This window comes from Rhinolophus sinicus, linkage group LG10 (genome assembly GCF_036562045.2).
Source record: "Rhinolophus sinicus isolate RSC01 linkage group LG10, ASM3656204v1, whole genome shotgun sequence".
Classification (NCBI taxonomy): Eukaryota; Metazoa; Chordata; class Mammalia; order Chiroptera; family Rhinolophidae; genus Rhinolophus; species Rhinolophus sinicus.
The window spans coordinates 41861844-41879857 of NC_133759.1; the positions used below are offsets into that span (position 1 = coordinate 41861844).

General features: G+C 40.0%; 1 protein-coding gene across 5 annotated transcripts in view; it reads left to right on the plus strand.

The window, feature by feature from the left end:
* The window catches only part of VGLL4 (vestigial like family member 4), a 143894-nt gene that overhangs the window by 65464 nt on the left and 60416 nt on the right, over nucleotides 1–18014 (plus strand). Inside the window, exon 1 of one of the 5 annotated variants that reach the window (XM_019732656.2) lies at nucleotides 1309–2046. The exons of the other annotated variants lie outside the window; for them this stretch is intronic. Within the exon in view, the coding sequence (XP_019588215.2) occupies nucleotides 1965–2046 (82 nt within the window). The 5' untranslated portion in view covers nucleotides 1309–1964. Of the gene's footprint in view, nucleotides 1–1308; nucleotides 2047–18014 lie in introns of those variants that run through there. 5 annotated transcript variants of the gene reach the window in all.

Genomic DNA, 18014 nt, shown 5'->3' on the forward strand with positions numbered 1-18014 from the left:
CCTATCTTTCAATATAGCTTATTCAGTATCTAGAATATGTAATCTAGTATTATTAATAAACATCCTTATGAATAAAGGTGAAATCTTGATTTTTTGTTGTTGTTGCATACTCCACCTGCTGCTATCCCAATGACTACTGTTGTTGCAGCATTGATGGCTACAGTATTTGAGTGCTGTATTAATTGCTAGATAAGATTTGCTTAGAACAACTTGCAATGAATGGGCCTATTATCCCAAATGCAACTATTGCTGAATTTTTAACATATAACCCCTTGAAATTATATATTCAAATCTTAAAGTATTAAAATTTCATGTCTTGGTCTACATCCCTTGATATTGATATTTTCTGAATCTCCAAATAGCATACAATAATGTCAATATAGTAATACTTCCTATGGTGAATTATTAGTCTATTTATGGTGCCAGAACCTAGCTTCAAATCTGCAAAGATCAAAACTCCCGGTTCTCCCTCCCCTCCTCCCATTTTGCTAGTGTGTTCTTCATGTGTTGAAGACTGAATATTCAGTGATTCACTCAGTAAACAGCTTTTGGGCATCTACTTGCTGTGCTATTAATAGATACTGGAGATGCAAAATTTAAGCCCTGAGTCCTTCCAATAGGAGCATCATGGGACCATACTACTAGCTTCTACTATACAGATGGAACAGCTTTCGTGTGTGCAAAGTGAAAATAATTGTATCCCACCTCCCATCATTTCAAGTAGGCTTTCAGTTTTTGATATGTCAGTCTTATTTGCTTAAATATCTTTCTTTCCCTCTCCCTCGTCCCCTCCCCTGGTTCCCTCCTTCCTTCTTTCCCTCCTTCGCTCCCTCCCTTTTTTTTTTTTTTTAGAAGGTTATAATATTGGGGGGAAAAACACTCTAAAAGTAGTTTGACCAACTATTTTGGGAGCCATGGGCCAGTCATTTAATCTGAGCCTCGGTTTCCTCTACTGTGAAAAGCTGGTACTGTTCCTGCCCTGTCCATGTGAGTTCTGAAAATTGTGAGAGAAGTTATATGTGACATTAACACCAACATTTTTAAATCTACAGATCAAGTGTATAAATGGACATTATCAAACAAGTATAAAAAAGAAAAAAAGAAACCTTACAAAATATGTGTGGTATATAATATGCATCACAGCAAATTACTTTGGGTTTCTGAAACCCCAAAGTGAAGTTACACCAGAGTTAAATTCCATGGAAGTTTGCTTCCATGATGGATTTTTTTCATTTTTTTACTCAGCTCCTGAAAAAGAAACTTCCTGGGTTTTCTTTTTCCTCCGACGGTTTTGCAGTGGCAGGGCTGCTTCCTGTCAAGAGCAGCTCCACGGCGGCCCCTCGGTACGGACTCTCCACCTCCTCTTTTTCTTTCAAACACTTAATACATTTAGAGGCTGATCTTGTGCAGAAAATATCCCTGACATTTGCAGAGCCCTGGGGATTCAGGCGGGGCGGCAGCGCGCATGCTCGGCGCGCGCTCCCGCTGGGAAGAGGAAGCTCGTTTACATACGAGTCATACCACGCATAGCCAGCATGTCAGCGCAGTGAACTTGCAGCGGGCTGCGAGGGACGCCAGCGGGGCTTTGTCCTAGGAAATGTGCTTCGTGCTTTTCTTTTTTACTCCTTTTTCATTTCGAAGAAAGACTTACAAAGACTTCTGAAACGATTTCTAAATGCTCGATTGAGGATACAAAACTTACACCGTCTACAGCTAAACCCTCGAAGGGTTGGTTTTGTGCGAGTTCCATTTTTTTGTGTGCGTGTGTGCTTTTTTTTTTTTTTTTTCCCCCTTCTTTTTTAAACTTTTACTTTTACATACTTTGTTGTGATCATCTGAGGCCGGGCCTCCGTCTTTGTGAAGTTTAAGAGAAGAGCCAGGAGCTACTCAGCAATAATTGATTTTTGAAACGTACTCTTTTTGGGGCGAAAGCAAAGAGCTGGTTTTCTGTGCTAGCCCAATAAATGCTATTTATGAAGATGGACCTGTTGAACTACCAGTACTTGGACAAGATGAACAACAATATCGGCATTCTGTGCTATGAAGGTAGAGGTTCTGTTCTAGAAATTGCTATCCTATTGCTTTTGTCAAGGCCACTCTTCCTGTAAGATTCTGAATGCCTTCTGTGCATTTTGTTCTCTTTCTGGGGACTTCAGGGTGCTTTGAAAGGCGAGCGGTTATTATGTACTGTTTTCAATACAAAGTTTGTTGTTTGTATCTTAGCCTTCAGTGGAAGGCTGGGGGTGGAGAGTGGTGAAATACAAACTAAAAAGTTTGCTTTATGCCAGCAACATACTGTTCAAACTTTAGCTCTTTAAAATGTAATTCTTTTTGATTTCTGTTGGTGTTTTCTTTGGAGCAAGAACTTCTAGGACCCAAGTAAAAGTTAAATGTGTCAGGTGTTTTTTTGGTTGTTGTTTTGCATTGGTATTTATTTTAAACATATACCATCTACTACAGTATTTGTGTTGTATTCCAACAGCGCTTTGGATTTTCATGTAGAGGGGAACAGAAAGTTACAGTGAGTTTTTGTTTTCGGGAGCGATTGTCCCAAACAATGAAGAATTTTTCTATTCAGTTTGGGGGACTGGAAGGGCACGCATGTCACAGAGCACAGACTCCCTCTTTGTCTGATTTCCCATTTCCTGTATAGCTCCGAGAGAGTTCTGACATTGAAGGATGTTCCTTGCACACTAGCTCGGTCCCTTGTGGAAGTGATTGCACAACACACCAACCAGAAAGCTAAATTAAAAAAAAGAAAAAAAACAACAACAACAAAAACTCTGAATTCTTATTGTTTATTACCACTTACTAAACCATGAGGTGTTTCCCTACTGCCCTGTAGTCTTTCAAGCTATCTCTGTTGGTAGTAAGAAGAAAAAAAGTGATTTCTTAATCTGTTGGAACATTATCTACGTGCGATTTGAAAAAGTGGTAATGGCCTGGGTTTGAGTGGCCGGAGAGGCATCTCCCGGGGAATTCAGCTTGGCAGGGGGAGTGTTTTTTGTTGTAACTACAGACAAATCGAGGAGAAATGTCCTTTCTGATTCAGCAGGAGCAGTTTCCATGTTTTCTCCTATAGTGAACTGAACATTTCTCTTGAAAAAGAAAACATTGAAGAAACTTGGGAAGGTGAGCCGACCCACTTGTATTTTTCATGTAAAAATCTCAGGCCTGTTGCCTAATCAGTTGAAAACTTACCCTTTTCCCTTGAAGGAAAAAAAAATCTCATTCATGCTAGTTTTTTGTTTTTTTTTAACTCGATGGATAAGAATTTCATACTTGAAAGTTTTTTTTTTAAGGTTTATTAATTATTTTACTCCTACTTGTTCCACTAATGAGAATATTGGTGAATTGCTTTCTTTGAATCTGCTGCTGTTAAGTATCAACTTGCTTCTGAAGTCACCCGTTTAAAAGGCATGCTTCAGAATGGTCTAAGCAGCCAGTGACTTGTTTCCTGTGAAATGAACTCATTGCAATTCATTTTTTAAACTTCTTTTTCAGTGAACAAGAAATTAAAAACTTTTAAGGCAATTTCTGTTGATTATCATTGAGTAATACGATATTTTCAAAACAAACTGTAATGATCAACCTAAGAGGAATACAAGGATTGTTAGGACATTGATACCACGTTAATTTTTGATGTCTCCAGTCGGTGATGGTAAGGAAAGGCTTATGGAGAGCTTCTCCAGGTTGATTTGTTGTTTGTGTAGTATGTAAAATACATGGGAGTCTTCTGTTCTAGCCTCCTTATTTGGGAGGAAGAAACTTTGATTTTGAAAGTTGAGTAGATATGTGGGATGATACGCTATAGTCTGTTTGGCTTAAACATCTGCTGCTATTTTCCTTATTATGAAAGTTAACATTATTTTAACACCAAAATAAATACACAGGAAATGAAGAAAAGCACAGCAAAATTTGAGTGGTGTTTATAGTGGGTTGTTTATGTCCTAGTGGTTTTCTCAGTGTAAACACTGCACACATCTGCTCTGAACTCAAAAGGGTGTTTTGAAGATGGGCATAAATCTTAGATGGGTTTGTTTGTGTGTGTGTGTGTGTGTGTGTGTGTGTGTGTGTGCGTGTGTGTGTGTGTAAGAAAAGTTGCAACAGTTATTGTTACTTTAAATCCAACACTAAAAATATTCCTATGAAACATATCAGCTCACCAGCATTCCAAGGGAGTTATTTGGAAAATGGAATGTACAGTTGGTAGGCAGCATTTGATTTCACTTAGGGCACAAGCAGGTTTCATGTCTCTAAAGAATAAGGGACAAATTAACTTTCCGAATTTTTAGTTTTAAAAATAAGATGTCCTTATTCTCTAGGTTAGTTGAGTATTCCTTAGCCGTATAACACACAGCTTTACTCCGCAGAATAATTCACGTATCTGCACCATCTTTCTTCAACCTCTCTAGTAGTAATTTATGCACAGATGGGCCTTTTAAAGCCAGTTACCTTGCAGCATACAAAGTCTTCCTAAAATCTCACTCTGCATAGCTTCACTGTGGACTCCCTGCTTGGTGACTGCTGTCTGTTTGAATGTGTCTGTGTGAAAACCTCATGGTTTATTACCAGTCCTCAACAATTAACCAGTTCATCATTCATCTCCCCAGTGACTGTTCACATTATACCCACTTAAATCCCAGTTTTGCCTCCATCTCTGTGAAAAGGTTATAGGCCAACCTCAGCCTGCCTTCGCTCCCCCTCACACCACCCCCCCCCAAACTCCTGAGACTACTCCACTAGGAGATTGAAAGCCTCATGAGGGCAGGGCATGCCGTGGTCACCGCTGTATCTCTCAGCCCTGGCACAGTGCCTGGTTTGGATCTCAGGAAGTGGCTAATTAAAAAAAAAACAAAAACAGTGAAATCTTTCCAGTCGCAGTTGTAGCTGCTACTGTGTAATTTAGCACTTGATTATACACTGTCTTGTATTCTCTAATTATCTAATTATTTGCAGAGCTATACAGGGCCTTAGACATCATGTAATACATTGGCCTTGTTTTTGCCAAGGAAACTGAGGTCCGGAGAGATACATTGTCTTTTCAAGTTTACTCAGAAAGTTTATAACAGAACTGAATTGCGGTGGGTTTGACTAGCCCACGATTCCTATACCATATTGCCTCTGCAAAATTATTGTATGTCTTTTCCCCTTTAGTTAATTATTAGCTTGTTGATGTTAGGGACCTTTACTGCCCCCAGCACAGGGACAACAGATGATGGGGTTACCATGCACAGGCCAGCCTGTCCTGGACTCTTCATTGCTCTGAAGCCAGGGCTGGTCTAGGTTCCCAAGCAGTTGTGATGCTCGGGAAAGACCGTAATGAGAACTATAGGGGACCAGCCTCATTGGCATTAGCTGTGCTGGCTGCTTTGGCACTTAGGTTGCTTTATGTGTTTTCTGTTTATGCAGAGGAGGAAGCCCTATGTAATGCCAGTTTACAAAGAGTATTTCCCCAAGGGAGCAGGGAGCTGGTTAGACCATGGATTTTCCTCAAGATGGCTGACAGTTATATTTACATAATTACTTGGTGCTGAAAACTTAGGTCCTAATAAATGTGCTCATGGTTGGCTGTGGCTTTAAACTGCTGTTAGTGATACTTTAATTATGGGTTAAGAGCCATTAGTGTGTAATTTAGTAGAAGAATTCTCCCCTTTTAATTTAATAGTGTGGTTTATATTGGTAGAAAGTAAGGATACATCGCATAGAATGATCGTCTGAAAGCTTAAGAAAAGAGTATCCTAAGTTCCTCAGATTTTAGAGCTGCTCATTGTTTTGGAACATAATTATCACTTGTTGCATCATGGGCTACATTTACATTTATTTTCTGGAATTGAGCAGAAAATGCACCCAAGAGTTGTGGAGTTGAGTGAGACTGTGCTAGGGATATGAGAACAAGGCTGGGTGAGGGATTTCTTTTGTTTTCTGCCAGTCTCACCATTGGCAGTTTAATGGAGTCCTGGTTTCATTGTTCTTTGTCTAATGAGCTCAGAGACGTCTGGAAGCTCAGGAGCATTGGGTACTATTAAGGTGAAAAGGCCACAGAGCAGAGCCATTCTGTACCCGCCTCTGGTCCCCAGCTCTGCATATCAAGTGACCAGCTCTTGATCCAGGGGTGTATTCGGAGGTAGAACATCTGCAACTATTTTGCTGTGGAAATTCATTTTACTTTAGCTTTTTGTTTGTAGGAGGGAGGGAGGTAGTGAGGGAGGGAGAGAGGGGGAGAGACGGGGAGGAGCCTGATTAATAAAACATGCCCAGGTGAGCCCCAGAGATCTCCTGAGAGAGATCTGGCCAGTTTGTATTTCTTCTAATTACAGTTTATGAAGGGAAGGTGTGATTATCCCCTCTTTCCTCCTCGCTCCCCACCCTTATTTCTCTACCCTCTTCTGGAAGGATTATTTTACTTGGCTGTTTATCTCCTGGAGCCTACACATGGCTTTGTTTGGGAAGGCAGATTTCTCTTCCTTCCTCCTTCCCTTCCCTATTGTCTGCGTGGCCTCCTGCTCCTAGGGTGCTTAGATTTGTTGCTGTGAAGATTTGTTTTTAAAACATGCCGTAAGATAAAAAGAAATTCCCCATCGTTGTGAAGATGCAAAACCTCTCAGTGTAGTTTGGTTCTGCTCGATTGTGAGCCTGTTGCAGAAAACTGGGTTTTGTCATACAGAAATTAGATCCAGATCTAGCACTTCTGCATGTACGCAAATATATAAAACCAGTCTTAGCAGGGATTGTTTCTGGCTATGTCTGTTTTATCTCTATATGTGTTAACATTTATTCAGTTACTGTTTATATTTAGTGGTATCTATGTATGGCCTGTTGAGCTCTTTGGAACGATTCTTTAGTCTTGCTCGGCAAGATCAATCAATTTGTCCTACAAAATAGTCTTTCTCCCTCTTTTATTTTTTAATGACCTCATATCAGCCCTCCTACCCTCCACTTCAACCATGGACACTTAATGTTATAAGCAGAGTTTGAAAATGATTTTACTTTCTCCATTTGCACTCCCCACCCCACAGCCTTCCTGAATATTGCATGTTCTGCTAAGTTCTAATGAATTATTTCCATCAGTTTACTTGGCTAGCTTGCCTTTTCTGCTTTTTTAAAAAAAGAATTCTGTAGATTGTTTGAATTTCAGGGCATTGTATACAGGATACATTTTAATCCTAACAATGTGAATCACTGCTTGTTGGAAGAATGTTTATTTACCCTAAATAAAATAGAAAATCTATTCTTAAAGTTCTCCTTCGTTCGTTGCTATTTATATGATCTTTTTGAACTCGTAACATTTCACCCATTTGTTTGCAAAGAAGGCGGTAAACATAAAGTGAAATATATTTAGTAAACATATTTCCTTCCTCCAAGAGGAACTCACTACTGTCCTTTTGTCACCGAACCAGCCATTCTCTTCAACATTTATGGAATGCTTACACTCAGCTAAGGAATGCATACAGTCTTGGGGTTGGTCTTGTTTGACTCTCTCTGTCTCTCACTCTGTCCCTTTCTCAACAGTTTCTGTTATGAACTATACCATATATACATAAATGTGCACAAGACTTAAGTGTAGTTTATAGTTAAAAACTAAGCGATCTTTGTAATCATCACTAGGTCAAGAAATATTATAGTAAATCGCCTTCAAGGATTCTCTCCCAATCACAATTCCTCCCAACCCCAAGAGGTCATCACAAGTATAACTTGCTTTTTAAAAATACCTTTACTACCTATGTGTGCAATTCTAAACAAAGTAGCTTAGTTTTGTCTGGATTTTTGTTTTTTGAGCGTTATATTGTGTTTCCCTGAAAATAAGACCTAGCCGGACAATCAGCTCTAATGTGTCTTTTGGAGCCAAAATTAATATGAGACCCAGTCTTATTTTACTGTAAGACCAGGTCTATATAATATGATAATATAACATAACATAATATTACGCCGGGTCTTGTATTAATTTTTGCTCCAAAAGATGCATTAAAGCTGATTGTCCGGCTAGGTCTTATTTTCGGGGAAACACAATATAATTGAAACTATCCTGTAAATCTTCTGTTGTGTCTTTGTTTATGAGGTCTCTTTTAAAGATGTGGACATGTCGTAAGAGGTTGTCATTTTCCTATGATGCCAGCTTATCTTAGAGTCTTGGGGAACGAACCTTGGCTGTGGAATACATGTGGGTGTCCCAGCCTTCCTTTGTACTCACCTGCTGCTCAGTTGTTTATTAAATAGCACTGGTGACACTTGCGTCTGAACTTTTCTCAGTCAGTGTTTTTTGTTCACGGTTTTCACCACCTGTTAAAGCCCTCCACCATCCATGCTGTAATGGAAAATTATGTGTTGGAAGAATTCTGCCCAGTTCTGGGGAGTGTAAAGTGGGGGACCCTTCTGGAGATACATAGCTTATTAATTAGAATCTGAACAGCAACTTTAGCTCCGCATTAATAAGCAATTTGCTTAAAGGCTGAGACTTGTTACAAGTCAACTTTGTTGCAGTGCCAGGTTTCTTTGGATGTTAATCCGGGGACTTTTAGATACACAGAGAAAGCTTAAATTGTTCCAGGATTCAAACAGTACTCTACATTGTATAGAGATGGCTGTTACAGAGCAACAACCACCTCAAACAATAGTCCGCCTTATGTGCCATCTAAAATTATGAATGAAAGTGGATCATCCATATGTATTGCTCTTGATTTTTATTTTATATCTGCTTTGCATGAAAATAGTTGCCTGCTACTTCTTCTGGGCTAATGATTTGATTTTAATAGAGTGAATTCCAGAATGTAATGGTTTTGATGCAGATGCACGCTGCCAAGCAATTTAGCAAAGTTGTTTACACTACCTCAAATCCAGCTGGACGGTGTCTCTGCTTCTTCCTGATAGCAGTTGAGGGAGTGATGAGTGCAAATTTCTGGACGTTCTCCCCCCTTTGAAAACAAACACATCTTCCATTATGTGGCAGCACTGTTAAAGTGACAAGGGATTAATTTTAAATTTTATTTTAATGTCAGCAGTTTTTTCCTGTACCCATTTTCTCTCATTCTTACTATGTGTGTCCTTTCAAACTATTGTTTTTCTGATGAGTAACTGATAAACTATTGGCTGACCCCACAGAGAACCCTTGTTTTATTTCCCTGCTGAAAAGCTATGACCTCTTTGCCAATGCTTAAAATCACCCAGGAGAGTGATTTGGTAGCTTTTTAAAAGGAATATGTAATAGCAGCTGTATCAGGTTTTAAGTTCTATTGAGTAGAGAGGGTAAAGGGGATGGAAAATAGTAGTCATTCTTGGTATAAAACCCATGTAAAGTTTTCTAGCACTGCTCTGCTGAATTCACAATTGGGAACAATTACCACCAACTTCTGAAGACTACGATGGGAGCCCTTTTTCTGTTAGAGGGTTTATACCAATAAGAGACGGCTCATCTTGGTAGGAAGAGATGAAGTGCAGTAGAGTTTCAGAACTAACACTGGACATCAAGTGTTGCTCTTGGTGTCCTGTAATATACAACAATAAAAAATGTAGACTATACATACATATATATGTGTATATATATCTATGAATATATACACACTGTACTTGTCCAACAAAGAGAGAGAGGGAGAGGGCCTGAAAGAGCTGAAGGAATTCTTATACATCCTTTAAGGAGAAAAGGGAGGAACCACCACATCCTGGCTTTCCCACCTGCCAACTCTTCTGAATCTAACTCCATTCTTCTTTCCTTTCCCTTAGGTTCAGTGAAAGGCTAACTCTTCTGTTGGTGCTCACAAGTCCCAACCCTTCTGGTCTGAGGGACTTGTCAGGGATCTGTTTCCTTTCCAGTTTCCTCTGTTCCTCTCCTGGGTCTTTCTCTTCATCATGTGCTCAAGCACAAGTCTCTCCCAACTTTAAAACAAGAACAAACCCATCCCTAAACCTTGTGTTGCCTTCTAGCTATTAGACACTCACTGTTCCTTGCCATCCGAGTTATCAGAAGAAGAAGGTCAATGTGTTTCTACTTCCCTTCTGCCCATTCTCTTCTCTAGCCACTGTCATGTGATTTCTGCTCCCACAACTCCATTGAAATTGTTCTGGACAAGGTCACCAAAGGATATCCTAGTTCAAGTTCACTTGACACTTTTTAGCCCTCATCTTAGTTCATCTCTGTGCCATTCGGTGCTGACTCATTACAAATTCCTAAAATTCTGTGTCCCTTGGCTCAGATACTTACTGAGCACCCATGCCATGGGGAACAAGGTCCTTACTGGTCAGCAGTGTTGACAGGGCCTCAATGCAGCTTCTGGTGGTGGGTGGGCGCATAAAGAGTGAGGCAGGCTGATCGGCATTGAAAACAAACTATGGTTGCAGTTTGAGAATAGATTGGAAGGGAATCAGGAGAGGACATAGAAACAGGAGAAGATGTGACCTGTTGTGGTGGTTTAGGCAGGAGGTGGCAGTAACCCAAACTATGATGGTGGTCGTGTAGTAGGAGAGACGTGGATAGATCTGAGAGGAATTTGGAGAGAGGGCTGACAGGACGTGGTGCCAGACAGAAGCAGGGGGCGCAAGACGAGACATTGAGGGCGCCGCCCAGGTTGCCAACTTGTCCGAGGGGATGGGGGGTGCTCCCATTGCAGAGATGGGAAGCACAGGAAGAAGACTGGGTCCTGGGGTGAGTTCATGACTTTAGTTTGGGATACGAGTTTGGAGGATCTTTGAGGTTTCAAAGAAGAGATACGTTTTAGAAGGTTGGGTAAATGGGTCCAGATCTCAGAGGAGAGGCTGCTGCTGGAGATACTAGTTTGGGATAGAGAAGAAGAAACGAAGCTTGGGCAAGAATGGTCACCTAGGAACAAACAATAGAATGAGAAGTTGAAGAGGTCATAGGAACTCTTCTTTTAGGTCTTCATTAATTTTCTTCTTTGTTACAAAAATAATCCTGTAGCTGGCCCTTCCCTTCTAGACCGTGATAATATTATCAGGGTACCTTTCCCTGCTTACCTCCCCAGCCTTATCTTCCACCATCCCCTCACTCACATCCTTACCTGCTACCATCCCTTCACCCACAGCTTGTCCAGATACATCAAACTACTTCCTTTGCTTGCTTCTCTCTGAAATCCCACTGCTCTTGGTCTTGGCTCCTCCAGAACAGGCTTCTTCTGGAAAGTGAGCCTCCTACCTCTACCTTCTTGGAAGGATTAGGTGTTGTGTGTATATTTTCATGGCATGCGGAATGCCCTGTCAGGGAATTTATCTCAGTGTTACATACTCATCTGTCTGCCTCACTGTCAGCTCTGGGAGGGCTGGGACGTTGTCTTCTCTTTGTTCTCAGCACCAAGCACCGTGGTGTCTGCTAGTGTATGAATCTACTCCAGTGTCTTTTCATTAAAGATGAAGAAACAGTGACATTGTGGGATTAACCCAGGGATACTCAGTGAGTTGGTCACACAAGTGAGTTTGTTGACTTAGAATGTTGATCGTAGAGGAAGGAAAGATAGCTGGGGAAAGGAGTGACACAAACAAGAGGGGGAGAAAGAAAAGAAAACCCTTTAAGGCTGAATTTCTGTAGAGAAACAATTGACGTGGGCTGGTTGGTTGGAAACTGCCCCTACTCATCTTGTTTTCTAGTTACATGGTTTTGGATGGTCTATTAAATGAACCAGTCATTTATGGGAAAATATTTAATACTTATTATGTGCCAGGCACGGTTTTATGTGCTGGGGATAGAGCTGTTAACAAAACAGCAAGACCCTGACTTCTTGGAGCTTACATTCTAGCAGGGGAGACAGATAACAGGTAAATAAATAAAGATAATCACAGATTCTGAAAAGTGTTATTATTACAGGTTGATGTCTGTTAGCTGATTTACTGTTTAGAATAGTTGTATCCATACCTGCTTTTATTTTCAAACTTCAGAATGTAGATTTGAGTGGATGATTTATTTCTCTCATGGTCTTGTGAAGAATTAGAAAGTATATTAAGGAAACTTTTTAAAAATTTCCTTGGGAATCTTAGAAGTGTAGGATTTTGTATGTGGTTTATTAACTATGGTCAGAGAGTCAGGATACCTCATTCCATTGTACCTCTTTGTTATATTGGGAACTTACATTTATTATATAGTGTTACCAACTTAACAAAAAGGTCAACTGATTCATTTGGGTTCTAATAGAAGTAAAATATATTTAGAATAAAAAAAAACCCAATGAATTAAAAAAGGCTCAAGAAGGCAGTAGATCCACTGTGTGTTCTTAAACTATTCTGGTCAGACTTCAGAGGATATTGCCCCATGAGGATAGCTCCCACAGTACCCCAGGGGCCCTTTCTTTGTGATAATAGAGTATTTGGTGAGGGCTACAAAATGGAAACGTTGGGCTTCATGTGGAATGGGGTGTTCCACCTGTTGGGTTTTCTTTTTTCTTCCTTTCATTTTTATTGAGACATAGTCATGGTCAAATCTTAAGGGCGTGGCTTCATGATTTCCCCCACTATGTTTATACCTTTTGTAACCACCTCCCAGATCAAGATATAGAGCATGTCCATCACCTCGGAAAGTGCCTTCATGCTTCCTTGCCAGTAAATACATATCCCCCCGAGATAACCACTGTTTTGACTTCTATAGTCATAGATTAGTTTTGCCTGCCTGCTCTTGAGCTTCGTATAAATAGAATCTTTTGATTCCAACTTTTTTGTGCTCAACACAATTTTGAGATTAATCCATGTTGTTGCAGGGATCAGTAGTTTGTTCTTTTGTAGTGCTGTGCTGTAGTCTACTGTACGAGTGTGTCACAACTGGCTTATGTGTTTGCTATGTGAAATTTCCTGGGGCTAGAGACCGTAGGAAGAGGCTGACAACTCCATTATTATATCAAGAGTTTATTTAGGGAACTTACATGTGAGGCTCATCTTGGGTGGCAGCGAGACACCACGGATATCCTCTGGGTCACGTGGCGGGTGCCAAGAGGTTGTGTAGGACAGGGCAGGATGCATAAGGGGTACCTTGGGCGTCACACACCCCAGCTAAGGGGAATGCTGGCCTGCACGGGTTGGTGACCTGGGGGGGGAGGTGACAGTGATCCGTTTAGGAGCACACCAGGGTGCATAGGGGAGGTCCATCAGACATGGCTCTGGGGGCCGTGGGGTTGGGAAGCAGACTGTTCTGGCCATGAGCTATATATAATAGCTGGTGGGTCTGGCAGTGGTCATGTCATGGGATAGTCTCTCTTCCACACTATTCTACGGTTGATGGAAATTTGTGTTGTTTCCAGTTTTTAACTATGATGAATAAAGTTGCTCTGAACATTTTTTTTTTATTGTGGTAAAAGATGCATAACCTAAAACTTATTATTTTAACCATTTTTAGGTGTACAGTTCAGTGGTATTAAGTACATTCACTTTGTGGCATGACCTCTGAACACTTTTATTAATACAAGCCTTTTTGTGGACATGTGCTCTGGTTTCTCTTGGATAAATAATGTGGAATTGCTGGGTTATTGGGTATGTGTAACTTTTTTGGAAACTGCTTAACTGTTTTCCAAAGTGGTTGTACCATCTTACTCTCCCGCCAGCACTGTATAAGGGCTTCAGGCCCACTCTATCTTGACCAGCACTGGGTATTGCCAGTCTTTTAAATTTTAGCCCCACTGGGGGTTTATGGACAGTCTTAAGGTGTTTTTCATTGTTCACTTATAGTTCATTACTTACTGGAATACTTATATGGCACTGCTGATTGGTACTACTATGTTTCCCTGGAAATAAGACCTACCCGGAAAATAGCATGATTTTTCAGGATGACATCCCCTGAACATAAGCCCTACTGTGTCTTTTGGAGCAAACGTTAATATAAAACCCAGTCTTATTTTCGGGGAAACACAGTATGTTAAAAAAAGACATAGTCTCTCTTTTGGATGAGTTTATCAGCTAAGAGGCTGGACTATGTATGTTTCTTGTCTAATTTCAGGTCAGAGATAGAGATTTTGGCATGGTCAAAGGAGGGGTTGTTTTTCCAAATGGGTACATCCAAGCCATGGAAACCAGCAGGCAACCAGATTGAAGGGTGTGAACAAACACCAACGTGGCACAGAGGACCTTTTTTGAGAACGCTTTCCTTTAGTTTAGTGTTGCTTTGCTTTTTTCTTACTTGGTGATGATTCATCCCACCAGTGGCCTGTTAAAATAAAGCTCAGGGCTTAAGCTGTCTTAGCTCCAGTTTGACTTCTTGTCTGGTTTGTCCACCATTCTCTCTTTAGATTCTCTTCATTTCCCTCCCATTTTGAATGCTCTTCTTGCTGCTTACCAGCGTCGTGAATTCTCCGTATCCTTCAGGGTGTAGCTCAACCTCCCTTTGTGAAACTTAACGTCAACCTTTTTATAGTCAGGAGTTGTACTGTACCCTTTTAAATCCTCAAGATTCCTGTCCTCTTTCAGAGGGTGATGATGTTTATATTCTCTTTTGAATTTCTGTAGTGTTTATAGTCTATAATTATCATTTGGCAGTTATATTACTTTGTATTTAGTTATCTTTAATATAAATAAAGTGTGACAGTAAAAGCAAACAAATGTAACAACTTAACACATCTAAGTAAGTAAGGTGTTCAAGCTTGCCTTCAAAATAGATACCTTGGAAAATTACACATTACCCTCACACCGTGGTGATCTCATTCTCAGAACATTGTTGGTTTTTTTAGAAGTTGCTTTCAAGGTCTGAGATACATTTTTCTGAATATTTTAAAGAGTGGCCAGTAATTACACACACACACACACACACACACACACACACACACAGGCACGACACTTACAGAGCACTTATTTTTGCCAGGCACAGTTCAGTGTAAGTATGCCTATAAAATGATCTGCTAGTTTTCCCTGTTTTATTCTAAAGCCAGTTCCACAAGTGGAGTTGGAAAATACCTTTTAATCAGTGACTTTTTTTTCTTTTTTCCCCTTTTTAGAATAAATAGGTTCAAGTCATTCTTGAATGACTATGTTAAATGACAACATTTATTTGCATGTTTACCAAAAAAATAAAAATTTCAATTTTATTGTACATATACATAGAGAGAATATATATATATTTCATATATATATATGTGAAATCACCACATCTAAACTGTATGTTACTTGAGGGCTAGGAGTCTACCATATTTTAAATGGTATTCCTCTGCCAGTAGCACATCTCGTTTGTGACCATGGTAAGCACTAAATAAATGTGTGATTTGAAGTCATAGAGCTCTTATTTTAGATGACTGAGATAATTTGGTTGTTATACTAGGTAGACAGACAATCTCTGGCTTTGTTTTTCTTCGGTTCACCTTTGCTCACTCATTTATATGTCTCACAGAGCGGAGGTTATTGGTGTGGTTCTAGCAAGCTGTTCTTCACTTTATGGAAGATGTGAATGCTACCTAGTTTGTCTGTAAGTGATTTTTTTGTAGAATGAATTCCCTATTCCCATTGAAGAGGGGGATAATCAGTTCAGGGAATATTCATGGCACCTTAATGCTTGTTACTGCCTTTAAAATTTATGAAATCTCCAGCTGTGCTAGATCTTATGTGTCACGAGAGGAAAAAAAACACACACAAAATACTTCAAGTTCCTGTCCTTTCTGGGGCTTATCTTTTTAAGTAACGATGAGAATAAGAGAACCTCTGGTGACGTGAGTGACAACACTTGGACACATATATATCGATCCTGGATCTCATCTTGTTTTGATTGTGTGTGTGTGTGTGTGTGTGTGTGTGTGTCTGTGTCTGTGTCTGTGTCTGTCTGTGGTGTGGTGTGGTGTGTGTAATGTGTTTTGGGTTCAGAAGAATTTCCCTTCCATGTTTGATTCATCTTACCATGGTTACTCTTGCAGCTGTGACAGTTGCTTGACTAATTCTTGTAATGCCTGGGGCCTATTGAGGATCTTGAAAAGATATAATAAAAGGAGCTTGCTGCCATATTTACTTTTTTCAGTGTTGGCTCTGTTTCTGCTGTAGCTTTTTAAAGATGATCATTTTTAAAAACTTTAGTATTTTTTAAATAGCTTTACTGAGGTGTAATCACATACCATGAAATTCACCATTTAAACTGTACGGTTCAGTGGTTTTAGTATATTCAGAGAGTTTGCAACGTTCATCATGATTTAAGTTTAGAACATTTTCATCACCCTCAGAAGAAATCTTGTACCATTAGCAGTCGCTCTCCATTCCCCTCTCCTCCCAGGCCACTACCTACATCTACTTTCTAGTCTCCATAGATCTGCCATACACACACACACACACACACACACACACACGTATAGGAGTGAAATTGGATTTTTTATTTTAGATCTCTAATTTCACATGGATGTCTATAGATATATCTATTTAGAATATTTATATTATAAATACATATAAATTTAAAAAACGTGTAGATATATAGGTATATATGTATGTATATGTATACATACATGACAAGATGTGATAAAAATACAGTGAATGTTTAAATTAAAAAAAAATTATTACAGTAAAAGGCACTTTGCCATTAATCCCCCTCAAAATACTCCCTCTCACTTCGAATACACCCATCGTTCTCGCCACTTTCTGAAGCAGTTCTGGAAGTCCTCTTTCGTGCGTGTCTTTCTTAGTTGCGCTGTCGTGGCTGCCTCGATGTCCTGAATGGATTCAAAAATATTTACCTTTCATGGTCATTTCAACTTTGGGGAAGAGCCAGATGTCGCACCGTGCCAGATCTGGTGAATAAGGTGAATGAGAACATGCTGTTGTTTTAGTTTGACAGAAATTGCCGTAGCAGAAGCGATGTGTGACATGGAGCCTTTCCATTGTGATCTCAAAATACAGTGAATGCTGCTGCCGAGTGCCAGCCAACGGAAAGGGTGTTGCAGTGGCACAATGAACCTTAGGAACAGTGTGTGACAAGTTTCAACTTGTTTGCTACGGTCGGGTGTGAGCTACAGTGGAGAGAAGGTGTGTTTTAAAGTGTGCCATAAATCATCCTCCATCATGACAACGCTCTGTGTCACACATTGCTTCTGATATATGGCAATTTCTGTCAAATAAAACATTACGGTGTGTCCTCATCCACCTTATTTACTGAATTTGGGACCATGTGACTTCTGGTTCTTCCCCAAAGTCAGAATGATTCAGGACATCGAGGCAGCCATGACAGCACAACTAAAGACATTCACAAAAGAGGACTTCCAGAGCTGCTTCAGAAAGTGGCAAGAACGATCGGGTAAGTGTGTTTGAAGTGAGGGGGAGGATTTTGAGAGGGATTATGGCAATGTGTCTTTTACTGTAATATTTTTTTTATTTAAACATTCACCATATTGTTTGATCACATCTCGTTTATATCTACATAGCTAGATAGACAGACATATATATATAATCCTTGACATTTTCAAACCTGTGCTTTCAGATTTCAGAACCAAATGTCATTCAACATAAATCATAATAGGTTCTAAACTCAGTGCTCTGTGGTTTTGTCCTCAGTTGTCATGGGGTCAGGTAAGACAGACTTCCAAATGTAAGCGGTTCTTAAAGGAGTTAAAAGAAATGTACTTCCATAGATAAATGAGCTGACACAAACGGTAACAACTTGCTCTCATGAGCCAGCCCTTCTGTCATGCAGTAGCATTTGAAAAACAATCTGGTACAAAAGAAAGTTTGTGGCACTTTTGAATTTTTGGAGAAAGAAACTTTCAGGAGTTTGCATGTGATTCTAAATAATTTTATTTCTTAATTATTTTATTTTATTTTTTTGGGGTAAATATTCGCAGAATGAAATGAGATGTTTTAAGAGGTGGATTCACCAAAGGACATTTTGAACTTCCCCTCCTCTGACACAGCATAACTCCATGCTCAGTTTACCTGTGTGACATCTCAGCCATCACCGTGGCTTTGTGGCTGGCCTCGTTTTAGTTTGGAGGAGCTAGCTGGGAGAATTCTGGCAGTTTCCTGCTCAGCACCCTGAGACTGGTTTCTGCAGAGAAAGTAGAAGTTTCTTTTTGCTCCCTTCCCTGCTGCTCTCGTTTTTCTAGACCGAGAAATTTAGAAATTGGTGGTCCTGG